Genomic DNA, 22365 nt, shown 5'->3' with positions numbered 1-22365 from the left:
TGTTAAAATAACCTCCACGCTTCTGGGTCAGATTTTCACTAGATTTTACAGTGTGGTTGTGTAGGTGTTCAGGGGGGTTGGCCAACCCATTAATTTATAAGTTTACCCATGAGTTTGCTTTGTGTACAGGGGCAATGTCATACTGGAACTAGTTTGTGCCTCTTGTAATGTTACAGTAATTGTGTGCTGAAGATAGTTTTGGATGAAGCAACAGTAAAAAATAATCATCACCTTGGACAAATGTTTGTTTTTTTGCTGAAAAGATACGAGAATGATTAAATGCAAGGATTCTCTAAATGACCTAACGTGAATCCCTAATAGCAAATTATTACATAATATCTATATGAAATTTTAAGAGGTTGCACTACACTGAACTGAACAATATAATCTATATAAACAATATAAATTAACATTCTTTCTCTTTATGCTTTTTCAAGACTCAGGCAAATTAAATACCTTGTCATGTACAAAATGTTCCATGGGAATGAAAATAATTGTCAAGGTAGGTCAACAAAGGCAGAACACAAAATGAGAAATTTTAACCAGGCAAAGGAGTTCTCAACAAAAGTTGAGAAATTAACAAAAAAATTAACAAAAGAAAGGGCAACATCTGAACTTCAAATCTCATTTTAATTGTGGATTTAGAAGTAATAGTCTCACAAATGTCTCTGGCAAAGGAAGTGCTAAAAACTAACAATTGGTAAAAAAAAAAAAAAATAAAAAAAAAATACATTGCCAGTTTCAGTGACTAATGCAAATCTTTTGCAATAAACACAGTATGAAAGCATGCAAATTTGTGAAACTGGTAACAGGACTGTGACAAAACAAAATGAAACAAAAAGTTGTCAGCCTTGAAAAACTATACAGTGTACTAAAATAATGTCACACAAACACATGATTTGCTGTAACTTAAAACTCACATGAATTGAACAAAAAAAGGGGCTTAACTGGTCACTTTGAGCTCCTAATAAAAATGGGCAATAATAACACCATTTAGAAAATAAAAGTGTAACTTATGTAACTAAAGACTGTAGACAAATTGAAAGTAGAAAACAGTGGCTGTAATACTGTGTGGGATATTTTGCTGATATGATTTTGCCTGACTCTTTAAAGGAAAGAAAAACTAAAAATCAAAGCAAAGTTACTCTGACTGATCACGCTTACTCTGAAACATTTCTACCCTTGGGAGTATTTTCAACCAACATACTTGTTGACTTAAGGAGGGACTGGATGGTTTGGTGAGAATTAAAATTATTTAAATCCAACCAGATTTTTAACTAACTGAATACTTATTATCTGAGTTTTTAGACTGATATTTTAGACGGTGCTCTCTGAAACTATCCATTAAGAGAATATCTTTTAGAATAATGCTATGCCTCCCAGTATAGTTCCCGAGACGTGCCAAAGTGCAGCGAGATTGTTGACCCAAAACATTAACACATACTGTAGACTACATTATGTTGGTTTTTGTTTAATTTGTCACATAATTTGTCACTTATGTACCTGTGCCACACCTAAGTTTGTCAACCCTATGAAAAAAAAATGCTTAATGCAACATAAGCCTATGTGAAGTGAGAAATTGTGTTAAGACTGTGAATAACATTGTGTAACATTAACAAGTAATGAACCTGCTAGTATGAACAACACACAGTGGTAAGTTGTTCATATTTAGTAGACGAATTCTATAGATGTAACCAATGTTTAAGTTGCAAGATAGAATTGATTCATGTTTTAACAACAAAAGTGCTAACAGATTAAAAATGGCAAGATTAAAATCATGTCATAAAAATGTATCCCTATGACCTATTCAGCATCAACAAAAAAATATATTTGAGCAATGGCATCAGCAACACATAAAAAGCGTTCCTAAACACAGTTTTTAGGCTTTAGTCATTTTATTTAATTCATGTTATTCATGTTAAGAAATGCATCACTTAATGTTAATTAGTCAACACTAAACATGTGCTTGCCATTATTGAAGTGGTAGCTTGGAAGCATCTGTTGTTCATGTTAACAAATGCATTATTTAATATTGTCTAAGATTAATTTCAGTTACTGAAATTATTTTTTAAAGCACATTAACACGCCACTTATGCGATACAGAAACTATTAATATGCCACTGATGTGCTGTGGAAATATGGAACAATTTCTATGGAACCTTTCATCTAGTCTCAATTGCTAGTTCACCAATAGGCCAAGTTATTTATATGATTGAATATTGTACATATGAAAACATACAGCAAAGCTGACAATGGTATACTGTACTTTTGTGTTGTAATATGATAATGTAGCATGGCAATGTTTCAAGCATTTGGAAGTTCATGCTTCATCACCAGCCTCTAAGCAAACTCTTATTCTGCACTTTACATTTCCATCTTTCTGACTTCTCTTAAATCCCCCAATACATGACATTTCAATACTTTTCAAACCTGCTCTTCTACTTTTTAGAAATTACTGTGAGTAATAATTTCTTTCAAGGATACTTTTAGAAACAACTCTGTACAAAGACATTCAGAACCTGCTGTATTTGCACTGACATTTGAAGCCCAAATATTAAAAATACTACCATGATGTTACCATCTGTAGGTGTTACTGTATGTGCTTCTATATATTGAATGTCCCAGAGGCCTTTTGTACTGTAGCCCAGACACAGAAGACCCAAGACTGGCCTCAGTCAAAGATCTAGATGGCTGAGGTCTCAAAGGTGATCCATATGGTACAGGAGCAGCAGGGGCAGATGCTGTGCTTTTGGTTGGGGAAAGAAATGACAAAGGTGGCCGATTCATTCTCCAGCTCTGGCTCTTTGGTGAAGGCTCATAGCTAACCTTGGCCTTCCACTCAGCCGGAGGTTCAGGTAGCATTTTACGATGGGCTGCTGAACGCAGATTAGAAGCAATAGAGTGCTGCATGTCCTGGTGGGCAAAGGCTTCATCCACTAGACCCAGTGGGTGACGTGACGCTGCCTCCCATGGGGTTGGTGGCTTGCGTCCCTTCTCCAACCAGAAAACCTGTCTCTCTGTTAAGCGAGAGGTATAGCTAGAAAGAGCATGAGATGAAGGTGTGGGTGATGGAGAAACTGATGCAGACCTGGAACCAAGGCCCAAAGGTGACAGTCTAACTGGTGGAGAGAGTGACGAACTTCTTCCGAGTGCCTGCAAAAAATATTCAAACCATTAAGGAAAAACGTTTTAATATTAAAAAGTTATTTTGACATCCATATTAAGAGTACATTACATTTAAGGAACTATGGCAACCAAATGGATGGGCAGTTTTTAGGACAAAAGCTTTTTCTTTCTTTGTAAGAAATTCCATTTTTTCCCCTCAAGTAATCAACCAAGTACTTGTTTGAACCAAGGTAATGGTTTTATTAGGTGGCTATTGATGCATAAGCACACTACAACCTATCTCACCCCAACCCAGTATAGTATAATGCAGTTTCTTAGCAATTGGATGAATAAATGAACAATTTCTCCTTATTGCTGAGTAATCTACATTTAGACTGTTTACCCCACGCTTTAACCTTGTAGATGTGTTCAGTCTAATAGCATCCAATTGTCCAAATTTTTTCAACTTTTCATTCCATAATGGTTCCATTCCAGTCTGTGACTATAGCCAACAGAACCGTGTTCAAGGCAGAATTTTACCAAAAGGTCTCTGCTACCACCTGCTGTTTTAAAGGTGTAAAATGATGCTTCTTTTGCTTGCCAGCTGCACCTTGAATCAGTACTTGCTGGTGCTAATTCAGCATTTTAGTTCAGGCATGATTGAATTTGTTAATTTAGCATAATTCTTCTCATCTTTGGGAATCTGTAGTATAGCCTATTTAAATGCTATAGTGAAATTAAAGCTCTATATACGATTCCACATTTTTCTAAAAATCTAATTAATTTTGTTAATTTTTTTATAGTCTTGAATTTGAAATGTTTTATATTAATTAACCAGTATATTCAATTTCCACTAGGATTACTAGTCTTATCCCAAAACGGTGTGACATGGTCCACATTGAATTAATGTACAATGATTGTGACTTCTTCTTCTGCATGTATCATATTCTTCCAAAAATAGCCTGTGTTCACCCTAGCAATGTGCCTTGAATCATATTACTTCAATATTTCAGCAATGACAAGCCTTTGCACTACTCAACAGTATGATGCCATGCAAGTCCATGTTTAAGGTATCTATAATAATAACTTACCACAGTTTGAAATGGTGAATACCATAATTTGTGCTATCATTTTAATTCATTTCAAAAACACCTTTGAAACTGGGTAAACTATTCAGTGCTTGTACAATGTAGTGGCAGATGTTTTTGTTCTTACTGACTGTGACAGTTGTTTTCCGAAAGTCAAAAGCCAATTAGTTTCTAAAAGAAACTAATCAAAGCATTGAAGAAGAATATGAAAATATAAGTGAGAAGATAATACAAAGCATGGAGAAATCAAGAGCTGCATGCAACGTGAATAAAAGAAAGCTGAAGCAGAACGACACAGAGTTGTTTTAATAACACTGTGGCAAGTCTTACAGAAATTGTGCTGTGAAGAAAACCCACAGAAGAGAAAAACGAAAAGAAAACATGGGGAAGAATGCAAAAAAGCTAACATATTACAAAACAAATAAAATGATTGTTTTTCAAATTTTCAGTGTCTTTACGTTCAGAAAAGCCTTGCCAGTTATTTATGTTTAGTTCATTAACTCTTGAATTCTGTATCTGAAAATTAATTTGTCCCAAACAATAAGAAATGTAGAAAGAAAGACTGAAACAGAAAGAGTGCCAGGTGGTAATTTTTAAAAATTACATACTAGTTCCAGATGGCCGGAAAAAACCCTTATTTTTTGGTTAAACTGTTGTTAAGTACATCACAGCAAGTAAAGCACTGCTCCAACCTTAAATTTAAATATATAATTTGATAGCTTACACTCTATATCATATGTATATATTTTTGCATACGTCTAATGCTTAAAAGCCTAAATATACTTTTAACATAAAAATTACAAATTTGTTTTTCCATAAGTTAAATAAATCACTGTCTCTGACTATTTAATATGGCTGAGGCTAGAAAACTCCTTTCAAAGACTAACTCAATCATAGGTTATAATCCATTCATACTTTCTTACAAAACATTCTTGCAAAACACCTTAAACCACTGACATACTATACATGTTATTTCATACCTTATAGTATAGTTGTCTGTCTTATTGATTTCAAAAGCTTTCTGAATTGATTGACTACTCTGCCTGATCAATCTTAATCCTTATATATAGCCCTTCATTAAGATTATCATTATCTATATTCGTCAATTCAACATCACATGAACATCCTAAATCATTAACTTGCTCATTACAAACATTTACTTGAAGAAACTCTCCAAAAAGAATACCAGTACGATATTGTAACCAACAGTTAAATAGTTACAATTAATGTTACAAACTCTGCGCTAAAATATTTACTGCATTTTTGAGAAATCTTGTTAATATATAGCTCTATATATAGTTTCACACTTAGCTAGGCTAATTAAGTTAAATACACTATTTATTATCACTTTCAGCTGCACTAGGTTTCCACACTTGTGCATCACTTTTCTTGGCTGAGAACTTTGGTTTTGGAGCAGCAAGAGTGATACTCCCTGTAGATGACTCTGCTCTTCCTGCTACTGGACAGGTAGGCACTACATAAGAGGTTGGAGCTGGTTGGTAGCAGGGTGCCTGTGAACCTGGATATGGGCCAGCTTGATATGGAGATGGCTGTTGGTAGGAGAAACCTGGTGATTGTTGGTAAGAGTTGGAAGGAGGTTGTTGGTAAGCATGTGGTGGATTATATATTTGCTGATAGGGGATTTGTTGATAAGCATTAGGGGTGGGCTGATAGCTGTTAGGACTGTGGTGATAAGGATCATCATGCATAGCAGGAGAGGAAATAGGAATAGCATAGTGCTGCTGAGAAGGCTGGGGTTGCTGTGGTATAAAAGCATAGGGGTCAGGAGCTTGAGACTGAGCTTGGGATTGGGATTGATCTTGGGCTTCTGCTGCTTTTTGAGCAGAAAACTTTTCAGCTGCCTCTTTTTCTGCAGCAAGTTTTTCTGCTGCTGGCCCATAAGTAAAAAGGGAAGAATTTAGTTGGTAAGGTTGATGCTTCATGACATCCAAAGCATTAAGTGGTTTGGGTGCTGGTTTCTCTTTGTCTGTTACTTTATTTTTGTTCTTTAAGGCAGGGCTGGAAGAGGGAGGTTGCTTAATAGCACCTAGTGGATAAGAGGGTGACTGTAGTGGATTGTATGCCAAAGGTGGAGGGGCACGACAATTAGGTGAATATTTCCATGAGCCAGGTAAAGAAGGAGAAGGTGACAAAGATCTTGCCTTGTTAGCCTGCACTGTAGATGAATCCACTACATATTTTTCCATTCTGGATTGGCGCTTAGCAAAAAGTTCAGCACCTTTCCCTCGCAAGGCTGGCATTTCAAAAGCTGGACCCATTCCAGAGGCTGAACCCATTCTTGGCATTCCTGGCATGTGAGATTGTCCCTTTGATATAGGTGTATTTGAGTTTAGTTGATGTGGAGGAGGAGGAGGTTGAGTGGTCCGAGATGGACTCCAAGGTTTGACTGGCTGAGCCAACCTCTGACTTTCAGTAGAACCACTGGTAATGGCTGCACCTTGCTGGGATTGTGGTGTCCATGTACTTAAAACTGTTTGAGACTGAGACTGTGGTGGTGTCTGTTGCTGAGGTGGATGAGACCATGGAGATTGTGCCTGAGCTGGAGATTGTGGCTTATTCCAGTGTGTCTGTATTTTGTTCTGCTCTGGTGCCCATGAATTCATGGTTTGCTGTAGATGCTCTTGAGGCTGTGGTACCCATGCGGAGTGTGGTTGTGACTGGAGGTGTACTGAGGTCCAAGGGTTCTGTTGCTGCTGCATTTGTGCTGGAGGCTGAGAGGAAGGTTGTGCCTGATGAGTCCATGGGGACTGTGTATTAGCTAGACTTTGAGATTGATTCCATGTATTTACAGGTGGTTGTGGCAGGGTTTGCTGTTGGGTCTGAGAGGCCCAAGGTGTTTGAGGCTGTGGCTGGCTCTGAGGTTGAATCCATTGGGACTGGGGGTGCTGTTGAGAGGCTGTCCAAGGTGGTATTGGTTGAGACTCATGTTGCTGTTGGGCCCAGGATAGCTGTATTTGTGGTTGATTTAGATCTTGAGACCAAGTACTGACAGATGCCTGTCCTGGTACTTGACTTTGGGCCCATGGGGGTTGGTGTGGTGATTGAGATGGGGCTGTTACCCATGTATTACTTTGAGAATGAGGGTGGGGTTGATGTTGGGGATGACTTTGTGTCACCCAGGAAGGCTCGGGTTGGGATTGTGCTGGAACAGCTGTGTGTGGTTGCACTTCAGAAAGGACTTGAGATTGTGTCACCCAAGGTGGCTGCATCTGTGACTGATTCTGGTCAAGGGCTTGTGATGGAACCTCAGCTGAACCCCAAGCAGGTACTGGTGGCTGCTCAAGAGCCTGAGTTGAAGATGGACCCCAAGAACTAACAACTGGCTCTGACTTACAAAGCAACTGTGGCTGGGATTGACTCTCATGCCAAGTATCTGTTTGCTGACCTGATTGTATTTGTGTTTCTGATAGACCCCATGCATTGGCTGAATCTGATTGAACGTGTGAATGGGGTTTGGAAGAAGCAGTAACATCAGTAACATGTTCTCTGGAGGTCTCTTCCTCTGGTATAGCTGAGGAATCAATTTCAGGGACAGGATCCTTGGAAGTTACAGGGATGTTATTTTCATCATCCTGATGAAATTGCTGGCTTGTAATTTCTGGTTGTGGTGACCATGGAGGAGTACCTGTGTGTATGTGTGGTTTTGGAGCAACTGGTGGTGGGGTTTTGTTCTTTAATTTAGTGGACTGTAAAAAGTTGCAGGCCTCTGCCCCCAGACTTAGATAATCCTCCTCTGTACCAGAATCAAAGCCTGTCTTCTTGTCATTTCTGTTGAGAAGATTCAGCAGCTCTGGATTTGGGGAAACTTTCTGAGGCTCTTTAAAAGTGAACATGGGTTTAGCTTTGTTCTTTCTCCTTGTATCTTGTAAGAGTCCTGTTTTGATTGCAGGTACAGAAATTCGCTCATCTCTGGATGCAATTTGTTCCCCTTGTCCATCTGAATAATAAGACTGTGCTTGGTTTGCAGAAGGGGAAAATGGGGCTGCTGCTGTATTCTGAACTGAAAATGGTTTGGCACTTCTGTTAATGACCGATGATTGTACTACATTTGTTTGCTGACTAGACACACCATTCAAATTATGAAAGTATTGTTGCACCTGCTGCTGTTGTTGGCACTGTTGAGGCTGATATTGTTGACCCTGCTGGAATTCCTGCTGTTGTTGATAATGCTGTTGTTGCTGATGGTACTGCAGCTGTTGTTGGAATTCTTGATATTGATGCTGCTGTTGCTGTTGATAATGCTGTTCTTGATATTGCTGGTGTTGCTGTTGGTGGTGCGCATTTACATCAATGTAATTCTGGCTGCCACTAGTCTGAATGCAAGAGTGCTGATTTTCCTGTTGGTAATTTTTCTCAGCTTCCTGTATACCTTCAACAGGAATCCCTTTACTTCTCATGTCTTCATGTTCAGCTGATATTTCATCAATGCGTTGCCTGCGCTGTGCAAACATCAGGGCCCCTTTGCCCTTGGTTTCAGGGAGTGCATTCATATCCTCTTGGTTGTAAAGCTTGCGTTCTATCTCAAGAAGTCCAGTATCCAAATCAAAGGTTACAATGTTTTTGTGGCCTGTGGAATTTGTGAAAAAATCTTCATCAATGTCAGTTTCACTGGTGGCTAAAACTGTGAACTCAACAGCATGTGTTTCCTTGTCACTGTATTCGTCGTCTTCGTCCTCAAATTCTGGTTCATTCTCACCAGTTCCGTAGCTTACCAGTGTGTACTGCTTGGCCCTTTGTCTATGCTTCTTGAACATCAACAACCCCTTATTATTAGGGTTAGGGGCAGCAGCAGTTAGGAGGAGGGCAATGCGCTTGCATTTGGACTTGGCCTCCTTTACCTGCTTTTCAGACAGGCTATCACTTCGACGGAGCCCTTAGAAAAAGAGCAAAAAAGGGGATTAAAGTTTTGTAAGGATATTAAGTGCAGTATTAAAGAGATGTTTGAAATTGTTATTTTGGTCCAAGATATAGAATGGGTAAAAGAATGCAGACAATAAATAATTTAATTAGAGTATACACAATCAACTATTTAGAGTGGTGAATGAATGTATAAATACTAGTGGCTCTTTTAAGCTTTGGTACGCTGGCATGCTTGTCTCCACTTTTCCTCTTAAAGGTCTCTTCGAGGATGAGAACGCCCCATTTATTTAAAGGGGTCACTGAATGGACTAACATGTATGAAAATGATTTTCTGTTGCCTTTAATGATATTCTGTTGCCTTGAACATTAGACAGTGTTGTCACCATCAGCAGCAGCTATTTAAGTAATTTATTTTGGAAAATAGCTATTTTTTAATCAATGGCAAGTAATATTGAATCTGTTCTTGCCCAGAACCTTACTAAGACATTATGCACTTTATTTTGTTTTGGTTTGACTTTAATTTCTTCACTGTCAAAGCTTTTCTAGATTAATTACATGCATGACCTACAGATATTTGGTTGACTGAGTCCAAAAGAGGACCAAAAATGGAATTGTGGTATTTCAGCCTAAGGCAAAAGGTGGCGAGAAAGTAAGACCTTTCAGTACACAAATATTTTTACATTTTAAAAGCAGTTTTAGAGACATTTGACTCTAGTCTTAAAATCTTATATGTGAATTGACAACCTCATGTTGAGGACAGCTAGAGATGAGAACAGTTCCCTTTTCAGTGCTGCTATGATGGCCAGTTTTAAAGGATCAAGTAACTAGTCAGTGTCACACATGCTGGTATCTGTCAAAGAGCTCTCCGACAGGCAGCATTAGTATACCCATGTTTTATTATTATCCTCACCACGTCACCCTCTAGGCCCCATCCCAATTCTAGCTGTGCATGAAGACAGTACATTTTAGCACAGATATTCAATCCAGTTTATTTTCCTTGTGAGTGCAATAAAAAACAAATCTAATGAGACATAGAAAACATGATATAAAGTTTAAGGTAATGACTATAGATGTTTAATCAGATATTAATCAGATAATCATATGTGATTTCTATTACCATAAAGCAGACTATAATTAAAATGAAATTAAAATAGTAAATACATAAGTATATTTATTCTGTGGTCTAAGATGTCTTTTTAATTTTTTATATGCTAATGCTGAGTACACAAAATAAATTACTCTCAGCAATTTTTTTTAATTGCTTTTTGTTTTTATTTACAGTTATTTTAGAGTTCTCCTTCTCCTTACTTTTAAATGTTTCTACATGTAACCATATTACAAATATGAAATATGAAATATAACACAATGAACATACAATTTATTGAAAAATGCTACCCAATTAGAATGTATATAGCAAAACAGATCAAACAAATTTAAGCAAACATGGATATATCAACTTACCTAGGATAATAAATGGCACAAAAATTAAGTGATAATAAAAGACTTACTGGCGTGCCTTGGCCGGTGCTTGTTGGGCTTGTTGAGCTCCCTCTCTGACTCAGAGTCCTCCTCTTCTGATGGAATTCCAAAGGAGACAGAGAAGGAGGTGGGATCATCATTGGTGTGCCCTCCTTCCCCCTTCGCATAATCCCGTTGTTCATTAGCTGTTGCCTCAGTCCCACCAGCCCCCACTTTTTTTGTTCCAGAGTCCCTCCCAGATGGCTGTATAGTAACCTCCACCTGTCCCAGCAAAGCAGAGGGAGAACTGACAAGCACACCTCTCTGACTTAGAGGCTCTCTATCATGCAATGGTATATAGAAAGAGCAGCCTGGTGCACTGGTTGTAGTGTTATTTTCAGTGTTTGTTTCATGGCACAAGTCTCTTGTAACTCCCCGGGCACTTCCTAATGAGGTACAGCCTGTGTCTTCCAAGGTGGTCTGAGAGAGTGACAACTGCAATTCCACTACAGCTCCTGGAGTGATTTCTAACCTGGGGGTTCCAACATAGGAGTCACAGGTGTCTGGACCAGTTCTGTCCTTAGGAGCTGGAATGCAGAACTGTGTTCGGACCATGGTGTTCCCTGCAGGGCACTCTGCATCACTGTTTGTCTCTTCATAATGTGCCTCATCTACATTCTCAGATTTGTAGGGTTCCCTCAATTCCCTCCAGGAAGACTTGATTGTGGTGTTAAATGACTGAGACTTCTGTTGAGGGAATAAACAGTACCTGTAATGGAGAAATAATAGGTAATGCAAGATGGGTCTGATGGTTACGCGGGCATATACAGTTATTATATTGTTCATATACTTGTCTTACAAATTATGTTGAATCGTAAAAGTTGTCAATTGAGAGGCCATTCAGAAAGGTCATTGTGTTTAATGACCCAGACTTTATTTATTAAATAGAAACTCTAAGGTCATACTTAAAAAGAGGCACATAAAACATTCAGAAGTTGCTCCAAGTTGAAATGAGAGTAAATGAAAATTGAAATAGGGTGTCTTTGAGTGTGGGCTATTTTTGCACATAAAGCACAATCCACTGGTATATTACCAACACAAGCCAACTGCTATCTTAAACTGGGTAGTTAGTCTCAGGAGCCAAACACAAAGCAACTGTTTTGCCATTTGGTTGAGTCAAAGGTCATATCTGTCATTAGTGAGACAACAATTGCTCTCTCTATTACAGAAGCAATCAAAATGCAAAGTGAATGTCAGACTGGATACATCACTGGTATTGCTAGAATAATGGTCATATTAGTTATGCCTTTGTTTATACTATCAATATGATATGAGATTAAAATATTATCATAGGAATTTGGTGATTTTGAGGAACAGCTTTCTGGTGGCTGCTTTAGGTACCTTTTTACCAGCAGTTGCAGGCAGTCAGTAGCTTTCTCAATGAGAACAATAACCTCTGCAAGACTGAGGCTGGAGCAGGATACTCCATTAACAGACACGAGCTCATCATCCTCACACAGACCAGCCATGGATGCATGGCTGCCTTCTTCAACCTTTAAAAAAGAACATAGCCATGAGCCTATTTTAATATAATAATAAAATCACTGCTGACATATAAATAAATCTAATTCTAATAGTTCAGGTAGGTACTCATGTAGGTCAGGTAAGTACGCCTGCATTTACCAACAAATCAAACCTACAAAAATTTAGATAAAATAAAGAACTTTATTATTTCTGATCTATATATGATCTATTGACTCAAGCATTGTTATTCTCATATAATCAACCCATAAAACAATAATAAAAAAACAGATCTACAAAACAATAAAAAACACTATTTTTGTTGAGCAGTTGTGTTTCAGCATTCAGATGTGTTCCTATTTTATGCAGAATGACAGCTGCATGTTTCTTGACCAAACAATTCTCTTGAACACAGAAGGCTGTCCATAATGGAGGAGCAGCAGTGGCACTAAAGTGTAAAATTAACATTAACCTTTAAGATGACAGAAGACAAATCAGTCCTGACAGCCAGCTTGTAAATTATAATAAACAATTTTTCCAAGATGTTCTCACATCTAACACTTTGTCCTGTATATTTGTTACAAAAGAAGAGGCTTTTAAAACATGGCATTTGAATCTTGTAAAGTGCAGCATTTGTAAAGCGCTGAAATTGGTTGTAAAATTAAAAACAGGAACACTTCTGGAGATCAGTACAAATATACAGTAATGTGGGTGTGTGTAATTTACATATATAATGTATCTGAACACTGTAAATTTCCGTTGAATGTGTCCCTGTGTATCATCTTAACAACATAGTAGCTCCTACAGTAGTAGTTAAAAGACGTGCTGCAGAGGGAGTCAACTATTAACTGTGTCATAAAAACCATATGAGCTATTTTTGACTTCCTACATGTAATAAATAAAGTCATATCAGACAGCTGTGGCTCCTGCTTTTTTCAGCATTGAACATTTCACATCACATCAGGCATAAGTAGGTGCACAAGTAAATAAATAAAACTTGTTTTCAAGTGTAATAACATGTACAGTAAGTAACATGTTTCTCATTACAGGAACAGCTTACCAAATCACTTTCTGTAACACACTGATTTTGCCTCCAGGATTTTCCAGTAATCAGTTCTTAACTATACAAAGAAAGAGTTAAGGTACTAAAGTTTCTTTATTGTCTCTGGATTTTTAAAAGCCTACTTTGTAATAATTCTTGATACAAAATTCATGAATATGCACTTAAAGCAAATAAAGTAAATCAAGGTCAAATGTCATTATTCGTCAGCTGATTTTTTGTAAAAAGGTTCTTAATTTAAATTAGATAAAATAACCTCTTGTTCTAATTTTAAAACAGTGGCACAGATTCTCAATGAGATTCAGACCTGGACACTGACTTGGCCACTGTCGACCATATACTTTTTTATTCTTTTCCACTCTTGCATCGCTTTTTTCCTTGTGTTTGGGACCATTGTCCTGTGTAATGGTGGAATGTCTAAACCAAACTTTAGTTTTGTCTGTTTGTGTGTTTGTTTTGGGGAGACTGAAGCAAGCTCTCTTGTAATATATTCCTTTATTTGGTCCATCCATGATCCCTTCAGTTTTGACAAGAAGAGTCTGGTTCTGAGGATGATAAGCATCTCCAAAAGAGCATGATGCTGCCACCACCATATTCCACTAAAGGAATGGTGTTAATTTGAGTTATTGCCTGTGTTAGTTTTGCAGCACACATAGTAATTTAATACTTGCCCAAATACAGTATTTGATCTTGGTCTCATCAATACTAAAAACCAAGTCATCATTGAGTTACTCTCATGTACTTTACTTTCATATACCTCTTCCTGAGTGAGGGTTTCCCTATACCCGCACTTCTATACAGTCCTAAATTATTCAGAGCTCTTGAAATAGTCTAGAGCACCATCACTACACTGTCAGCCTATAAGTAATTCTGTAACTCCTTCAGAGTGACACATGATGCAGCTTCCACCTTCTCTTTATTGAACCAGCACTGCTTAAAGTGCTTTAAATATACGTGTTTTATTTTTATTCCAAAGTTATGAAACTATTATTTAATCTTTAACTTACTTTGTATTCTTCTTAGATTGCATTTTTTTCTATTCTGAAAACTCAAGCTGTTTTAATATTTCACAGCTTATATCCAATTAAAAACTAATTTGGGTCCTCATTAAGACAGTATATTTCATCTGGAGTTTCCAGAATTTGGGAGGTTGAATCCTTATGCAAGCAGAATTAATTTAGACTTGAAAATTCTGTCAAAATTTGACACGACTGTATCATTGACACAATTGTAAAAACTGCAAAAATGTTGTCCGGTAGAATATGTAGCTAGGTTGAATACTTTTACAAGACTCTGGAAGTGACTCAGATAAAATCCCAGCTTTTATCATGTTGGTGTTCTGCCACTAGAGGCCAGTGTTCTTACAATAAACTCTGTTCAATCATCTGTCCCATGTACAGTATTAAAGGCACTTGGCCCTGGAGGATTCCCCGTCCGGCACATTTTAATCTTTTTCTTGCTCCCAATCTTCTAAGTATTCTTCCTTAATTGAAGCAAGTTCAATAGAGCAAGAAAGACACAAAAATGTGACCGGGAGAAGGTGAATTAAGGCATTCTGTGGGGACATACTATTGTGCACAATGCTGAGAACAGTGTTGCAATCATCGGCAGAGCTCAGAAGTTGCCAATGATTTCAAACATTTTGAAAAATTATAAAGCCTGTCCATACTTAATCAAAACCTTACCACTTGTGTAACCTGAACCTTTTCCCCCCAATAAAACACAACTAATGACACTATTATGACTATTACAACTTCACCAATGACAACCCAAAACAATTATTCACCATAAAATATGGCCTGTTTCCAATGACTTTATATGGTCACTTTATGAGCAGCATGGAAAGAGTATACTGTTTTAGATAGTGATAAAACAAGGGTGATGTGGGCTTTGTTTTAACAACAGTAACAGCAGCGGTAAATGGAACAGTTTACATTACCCATATATGGATTGCTCATAGATACTGTGTGTGGAGTGATTGCTCAAACAGAAAAGGTGGATGTCTGACCTGCTAGAATCAGTGCTCACTCCAAAAAAGGAAGGGAAATTAGCTACACACTTAATTATATATTAATGGTGACAAAGGAGGGAGACCTGGAGAAAGCCAAAGCCTTATGGTTATGTTATACACAACATAAACCTGTCTACTGCCAAATAAAAGCATAGCTGGTGTTTCTTCAACTGTAACAATTCAAAACTCTCAACTTTATTAAAGGATTTGATTCAAACTGTTGATCCATTACATATAAACTATAAATATCATGGAAAACATATAAAACACTTGCTCATTAAAAAAAGTAAAATCACGTAAACAAAAACTTGAACACAAGGAGGAACCTGAAATGCACATTTACAGCTGTTTCTCTTGGCAGTTTTTAGACTGTGTATGTTTGCAATTCTTTGACTAACAACTTCCAGGCCCAGGGCAGGTTAAAAACTAACCGCTCTATTCTGAGGCAAATAAAGTTTCTACAGTTAAACTCACCTCAGCATTTTAATGCTCTGCCTAAGCATAGTTATGCTATACGTGGTAAATAAACAGATGTCTAATAGTAGCGTAAGACTGATTATGGATTTACAGCTGTGTGTGTGTGTGTGTGTGTGTGTGTGTGTGCTGTGTGTGCCTCAAGGCTCCCAATTATGTAATCAGTATTAACTGTTTTCAGTTTTGGAAAATCCAGCTTTGATAAATTGAGGTAGTCACTGAGGAAGTTGTTGAATTACATACCTTTCATATGCCTTAACCTCCGATCATATACATTAGCACCATTCATAATATTCAGCACATTTTTTTCATAAGCATTATGTTTATGAATGGTTATGAGAAATACATTGTGATGTTCTGACCATGGTACCTTAAATAAAAAGCTGAATGAATAAATAGTTTATATTATATAGACAGCATTGATCAGTGGGTGCAGGTTCAGACTACAATGTATTGCAAGTATTGATAATAATCTTCATAATGATCTCGTTCACTTATTCATAAAGTTTTCATTTTAAATTCTGTCGAAATTTAAAATTTAATTACCTCTTGTAACCAACAATTAAAAATGTTGCTATATGACATATGTAAGTTGATGTTCCATTGATTTACTTTCCCTTCTAAATGTTGTCCAAATAGTGAGTGTTGCCTGGTTAAAATCCACAGAGTTATTTTTAAATCTAATAGTAAAAAAATGGGAAATAGAAGAGCTAATCGAGGATCAGTAAGACAGAAAACATGCTACCCCTTGAAAATTTTAACTGTAAAAGGAGTAATGGACACAGTTGTGACAGGGCTACCAGGGATGCAATTTTTTCAGGTGTGGTCTTGAAGATAATTTACAAGACAATTTTATGCTTAGCTGAAATCTGACAACCCTGGTTAATTAGCTAATATAATGAATATTATTTATTCTGTCCATGTCTCACATACTGTGACCAGGAAATACACTTGCTATATCAAACACAGTTTAATAAAGGTATGTGAAAACCACTCAAAATGATCTAGTAGACTGTAAGCTGTTTACTCTCAGCTTCCTGTTATGTGATTACTCTAAAATTTTAGTTGATAGTAGCATGTCCATCATGTCAAGGCATTTCAATCAGCCTTTACTGATTACACACCTGTCTTGCGTTTCCCTTGATTAGTTCCCATTTATAAGTTTTGTGTTTTTGCTCTTTAGTTCCTTGACGTTTGTGTTGCGTTGTGCTGCGGTGTGGTGTTGTGTGTTGTGGTGTGGTGTGGGGAGGTGATTAGTTATCTAGTTTTCTAGTGTACTGTTTTCCTGAAGTTTTATATTTTCTTGAAAACATGAAAAAAGCCTTGCATCTATCTTGCAAATGTTCATCCACCTCCAAGAATGTATTACAGATAGTACACATAGTATACAACTCAAGTGGGACATCCTCTATCTTATGTCACAAGATGAAGCTGATATTCATCTGAAGTTTGGGATCAAGCACAAATACTGAACCCGTCTTCATCCCTATTTATCCCATCCCTGTTTCTCTATCAGGGTTTCTGTTTACAAAGCAGATAACTATTCCTGTGTCCAGTGACAGGATAACATGTTGTTCAATAGTCAGAGAATTTGGCCAATAAACAATTTGTTATATATTACATTATATTGATATAATCTGAAATAGATTAACAGACTATGCACACTGTATACTCTATGTACAGTAATGAAAAGTGAGTGCCAGGCTATATCTCTAGATTATGATAAACGAGTCAGGACAGTTATGACATCATCTCTGGAATGCACAGTTAAATTGATATTAGGTTACAAGAGATCTCTGTCTGCTTTTCCAGGTGCAGGTTCTTTTTTCAAAGGCTACATTTGTGTTGTGCAACTTGAAGAATTTGAGGAGTTATGACTTCACCACTTTTACGACAATGCCAGAATTCCCCCAAAAGACTGATGACAAAGGAAGAAAACAATCTTCCTTATAAGGAAAATTGTCTCCTACACACACACACACACACACACACACACAGTTGGACCCAAGCACATATGAACAGAGACACACAAACTTGAAACTGCATGAAAACACTTTCATATTCAACATCTGCAATGTAAAATATTTGTCTTGTTCGTGCTATTTATTTTTTTCTTTTTGCCCTTCACCTCCCTAGATAATCCTCAATCAGGTAAAGTTATGTCTTCCAGATGGCATGTTAGATGAACAGAATAACCCCACAAAACTGTGTGAGGCATCATTCTATCATCTTGAGACCTTCGCAGCACTGCAGGCAAATATTTACCCACTCAGCTGAAACATCTGATCTCACGAATGGCTTATAGAAGAGTGAAGTCAGACTTTGCTGTTTAGATTTAGAAACCTCTAGCAACTAAAATAAATACACTTACAGTTGAACAGATGAAAACTCTAAATAAAACATCTAATTTTACCCATGATTTCACTTTATAAATACCTTCCTTGGCTTATACAGAGGAATGATTCCCACTTGGCTGACCTGAGTTAGTTAGAAATTAGTTTGATCTAAGGCCAACTAGCCACATCATACCTCATTGTTCTCATCCCAGACACATGTAAGACCCACACACAAACTGTAGAACACTTTCATGAACATCATGTCTCTTATACTGAACACGACTTTCAGAAAGACTAGAATATTCAGGGTGAATATAGACCAAACACTTAAATTCAATACTGTCTTACACTGTTTCCTTAAGACTGCTTTGATTTGTCTTTGGCAAGCATCCAATTCAGTGGAATGCACATCTCTGAAAAGTAAAATTCTTTTGACAAGCTAAAGGCAGCTGGGCACAATCTTTATGCAAGATAACACTCTCAGAACACCATTGGCAATGTGGAACCACATAGGTTGTAATAGGCAGCTAGAATTTACTTAACAACCCTAGATTATTAGACTAAACCTTTAGGATACTGAATGTGTTATTCGTGAAAAAAACTCAATTTTGCTCACCAATAAAAAATATGGGAAGCCTTCTGGCTCTCAGCATGAGAATCAAAGAACAGTGCCAAAACTCTCAGAATTTTTATTAAAGAACATAATCGCTTTATCCTGGTCAGGGATCCAGAGCATATTCCAGGAACACTGGGTGTGAGGTAGCAATAATGCCTAGATGCGACATCAGTTCACATTGTACCAACTCAACAAAGGCAGTAAACTGGCAGATAAACCTTGGAGTCCTAGAGCTCTGAGAGGGCAATTTGGACACCGATCAGCCATAAAATGAAACTAACAGACTAATATTGTGTTGGTCCGATTTTTGCTACAGAAACAACTCTGATCCTTAGAAGGCATGGAGTCCACAAGACCTCTGAAGTGCTGTGGTATCTGGCACCAAGACGTTAGCAGTGGATCCTTTAAGTCCTGTATGTTGTGAGGTGGGGCCTCCATGGATTAGACTTGTTTGTCTATTACATCCCATAGACTGGATTGAGATCTGGGGAATTTGGAGGCCAATTCAACACCTTGAACTATTTGTCTTGACCACTGTTTTTAAGAAATACCCTTGCCATGAAGGGGTGTACTTGGTCTGCAACAGTATTTGGGTAGCTGGTTCCTAACCATACACAACTTCAACTTTAGTTTTAAGAACTGTCTTTTTACTTGTTTAAATGCAATGTCTGATCAGTGTAGCATAATTAAAATGTTCATGGATTATTAACACAAGAGTTGAAAAAACATTTAAGCTTCCTGGCAAGAAGGAGCCTCTGTCTGCAACAGAGAATGTTCAAGGGCCTTTGACTTCACTGTCATTTGTCACTATTAAAAAGATTAGTGCTGAGGATAGATAAAGATAGAGGATAAAGGTTTTTCCGTAGGCTCCTTGATATTTAAGGGTTCTCATTTGTATAGGAAAGCACTTTGTTAAACCCTTTTACATAGAACTTACTGTAGGTTGTCTTAAAGCCCTTAAAGGTTTGAAAAGTTTTAAAAGTGACCACCCTAATTCTAGTGTTTCACAAGAGCATGATTGTTATGTAAGAATGTTTTCACATGTAGTCATAGATGTAAAATTCAAATCAACACTATAAAACTGAGAACATTTAATAGTTGTTTGATTGTCTCTCTGGGGGATACATAGAACACTGAAATAAAGGGTTCTTTAAGGTTTAGTAGGATGTGTTATGGTTCTTCTAAAAATCTGTTGTAGGTTGAACCCTTAAGGATTCTCCGAGAGGGACAAATGAAGAATCAACAAGGGTTTAAAATGTTGTACAACCTAAATGATATGACTCAGGAATATAGATTTTATAACTGAATTCTATGACTGCATTTAAAAAAAAGAAATAAATAAAAACCTCTTACATAACAGACATGCTCTTGTGTAAACACTTGAGTAATCCTTAATGTCTGTTACGGGGCCCCAAATACAAACAGTTTTCACTTGTTTTGATTTTAATCATGTCCATGGGACTGTTAAGAAGTAACATGCTACAGTGACCCACTAGCAGCTGTTTATTACCTTATAAGGACTCCTGCTTGAGTGTGATGGAGGAGAGGCTACTAGCAGGGTGCCATCACTTATTTAATCTGCTCCCATTTACTCACATAAGATGACACGTAATATGAATGTCATAAGCTATTCTAATAACTTGAAAATTGAAAGCTTGCTCAAGCCTTATTAAAATAAGGACCATGCATATATAGGTTGATCAATGTAGTTTAACATTTAAGCTCACCATAAATCAGTATAAACTGGCAATGTTTCTGCTTCATAAACAGCATTCTGAATTTAATGTCATTTCCAAAATAACACTGCTATTTGATGAAGGCAGTTTTTTATTTGGAAACAATCGTCTAAAAAAATGCTAATTCCTAGTTCAATTGAAGCATGCTTCAAAAAAAAAAATCAGTGTTCAGATGAAACTGGTGTTCAGACTAGCAGCAGAAACAATCCATAAAATATTGAACAAACCATTAGATGCGGCGTAATAAAGATGTCAGTCATGTATATCATGATCGCAAATCTATATAAAGACCCTGTGTGTTAAAAAGTGGATCTTACCTGGTGCACCTGAACACATCTGTGCGGCTCCGTATCATTTTGGCGCAGCTGGAAGCCCCAGGGCGCGCGACCCCGCACCGTTACGCATGCGTAATCCTGCGCGTTCATCCCGCACCACGCGTGTCTGTCTCCACTCTGAGTCTGTGTTCGGAAGAATATGTCCAAGGGTTTAGATGGGTGAAGAAAGCACGTCCAGCCCACCGCTTAGCGTCATTTCTCTGAGACCTGCCCAGAGTCTCTAGATCTTTTCAGGCTAGAGCTTGAGAGAATTGTACAAGCTTTCTCTCCCCCCAAAGTTGACAAATGCTCTTTAACAGCCTTAAACATTTCAAGACCAAACCTATTGCTCCATAGCGCACATCATGTTGCGCACATAACTCTAAAGCGGCAGGATAGTTTATTACAGTTTTTATGAAGTATATAGTACAAATACTATAAATAAGAATTGTGCAAAACGTCTTCACAAACATCTACGAATTAACTCAGAATGTTTATAGTTAAAATGTCTAACAACTGTTTAATGAGAACCAAGTACCAATACTGCTTTATAAAGACTTCGAATCACATCTATTAATTATTAGTTAAATCCTTATTTTTAAGTCCATCTTGGAGCACTATCTACACACTCATTCACGTGTGTAAAAATAAATAAATAAATAAATAAATAAATAAATAAATACTACACACAGAACAGTCACCTAAGTTTAGGACCCTATGAACCAGGAATTGTTGATCATTTTATGTGTTGGAAGTTGGGAAAATTGTCAAGCATAATGATTGCTAATGATGGCTAGATCAGTGCATCTCCAAAACAACAGGCCTTGAGGGGTGTTCCTGATATGCATTAGTACTGACCAAAAGTGGTCCAAAGAATAACAACTGGGGAACTGGCAGTACTCAGTGTAATACTTTAAGCTAACAACTTACAAGACTTAAAGGATCGACTGCTAACATCTTACAACAGATACCACAGCACACCTTCAGAGGTCTTGTGGAGGCCATGGTCATCGGTCAGAGCTGTTTTGGTGGCACAAGAGAGGGACCAACAAAGAATTAGGCAGGTGGTTTTAATGTCATGGCTGATTGATGTACAATTAGATGGTTACACCTCTCAGGTAAACAAACAAACAAACAGGACATTTTATATATATAATTTTGTTTGTTTGTGGAGACATTTGAAAAGGCTATGGTGTTGCTAAAGACTGGGGAGGTTGCACAGGGCTTTGGGCTAGATAGACCAATGAAAAGAGAACAAGTCAGAATAAATAGCAGATTTTTCCGGCAAAGAAAGTTACTTCTGTGGATGTGCAGCATTTTGTTGAATAGGGGATCCATATTGGCTAGACATCGGTGGTGGAGGCATCCCAGAAGGAGAGGAGGCAGCTGGTTTGAGAATACCTAAAACATAACATTAACAGGTTTGTAATAAGCAGCTATCAATCGGTATCAATGACTTGCTATTTGAACACAATCAAACAAGGCATAATATACACCAAAACAGAACAGAGTAGAATAGAATGGAATACTTTACTGTCATTGTACAGCTGCACAACAAAATTAAGGGCTCTCTCATTTGAAAGGTCCTCACATTCACACACATACAATGTGAACAGATGATACAAAACGTGAACAGATAACTAAAGATGTGAATAGATATAGTGTAGATGAGAAAAGATACAGTGTTGATGTAAACAGATATAAATGTACACAGATGGTACAAAATGCCATTGTAAACGCATATACAATAGCAACTGTGTACAAA

The 22365-nt window shown here is 37.3% G+C and overlaps 1 protein-coding gene across 3 annotated transcripts; it reads right to left on the bottom strand.

Moving 5' to 3' along the window:
- Positions 1 to 611: 611 nt before the first annotated feature.
- On the bottom strand, positions 612 to 20760 carry LOC132848577 (synaptopodin-2-like). 3 transcript variants are annotated; one of them, XM_060874419.1, is made up of 5 exons: positions 20604 to 20760; positions 11934 to 12085; positions 10583 to 11301; positions 6356 to 9087; positions 612 to 3153 (listed from the first exon to the last, which is right to left on the bottom strand). In XM_060874419.1, exons 1-5 carry the CDS (start codon positions 20709 to 20711, stop codon positions 2575 to 2577), a joined length of 4290 nt encoding a protein of 1429 aa, XP_060730402.1. In that variant the 5' UTR covers positions 20712 to 20760; the 3' UTR covers positions 612 to 2574. The 3 variants fall into 3 exon arrangements, with proteins under 3 accessions (XP_060730402.1, XP_060730400.1, XP_060730401.1); XM_060874417.1 differs by lacking the exon at positions 612 to 3153 and having other exon boundaries at positions 4485 to 9087; XM_060874418.1 differs by lacking the exons at positions 612 to 3153; positions 11934 to 12085 and having other exon boundaries at positions 4485 to 9087; positions 20604 to 20756.
- Positions 20761 to 22365: the final 1605 nt, after the last annotated feature.

This window comes from Tachysurus vachellii, chromosome 7 (assembly GCF_030014155.1).
Source record: "Tachysurus vachellii isolate PV-2020 chromosome 7, HZAU_Pvac_v1, whole genome shotgun sequence".
NCBI lineage: Eukaryota > Metazoa > Chordata > Actinopteri > Siluriformes > Bagridae > Tachysurus > Tachysurus vachellii.
The sequence above is the reverse complement of the archived record's forward strand: the minus strand, read 5'-3'. Positions and strand labels throughout refer to the sequence as shown.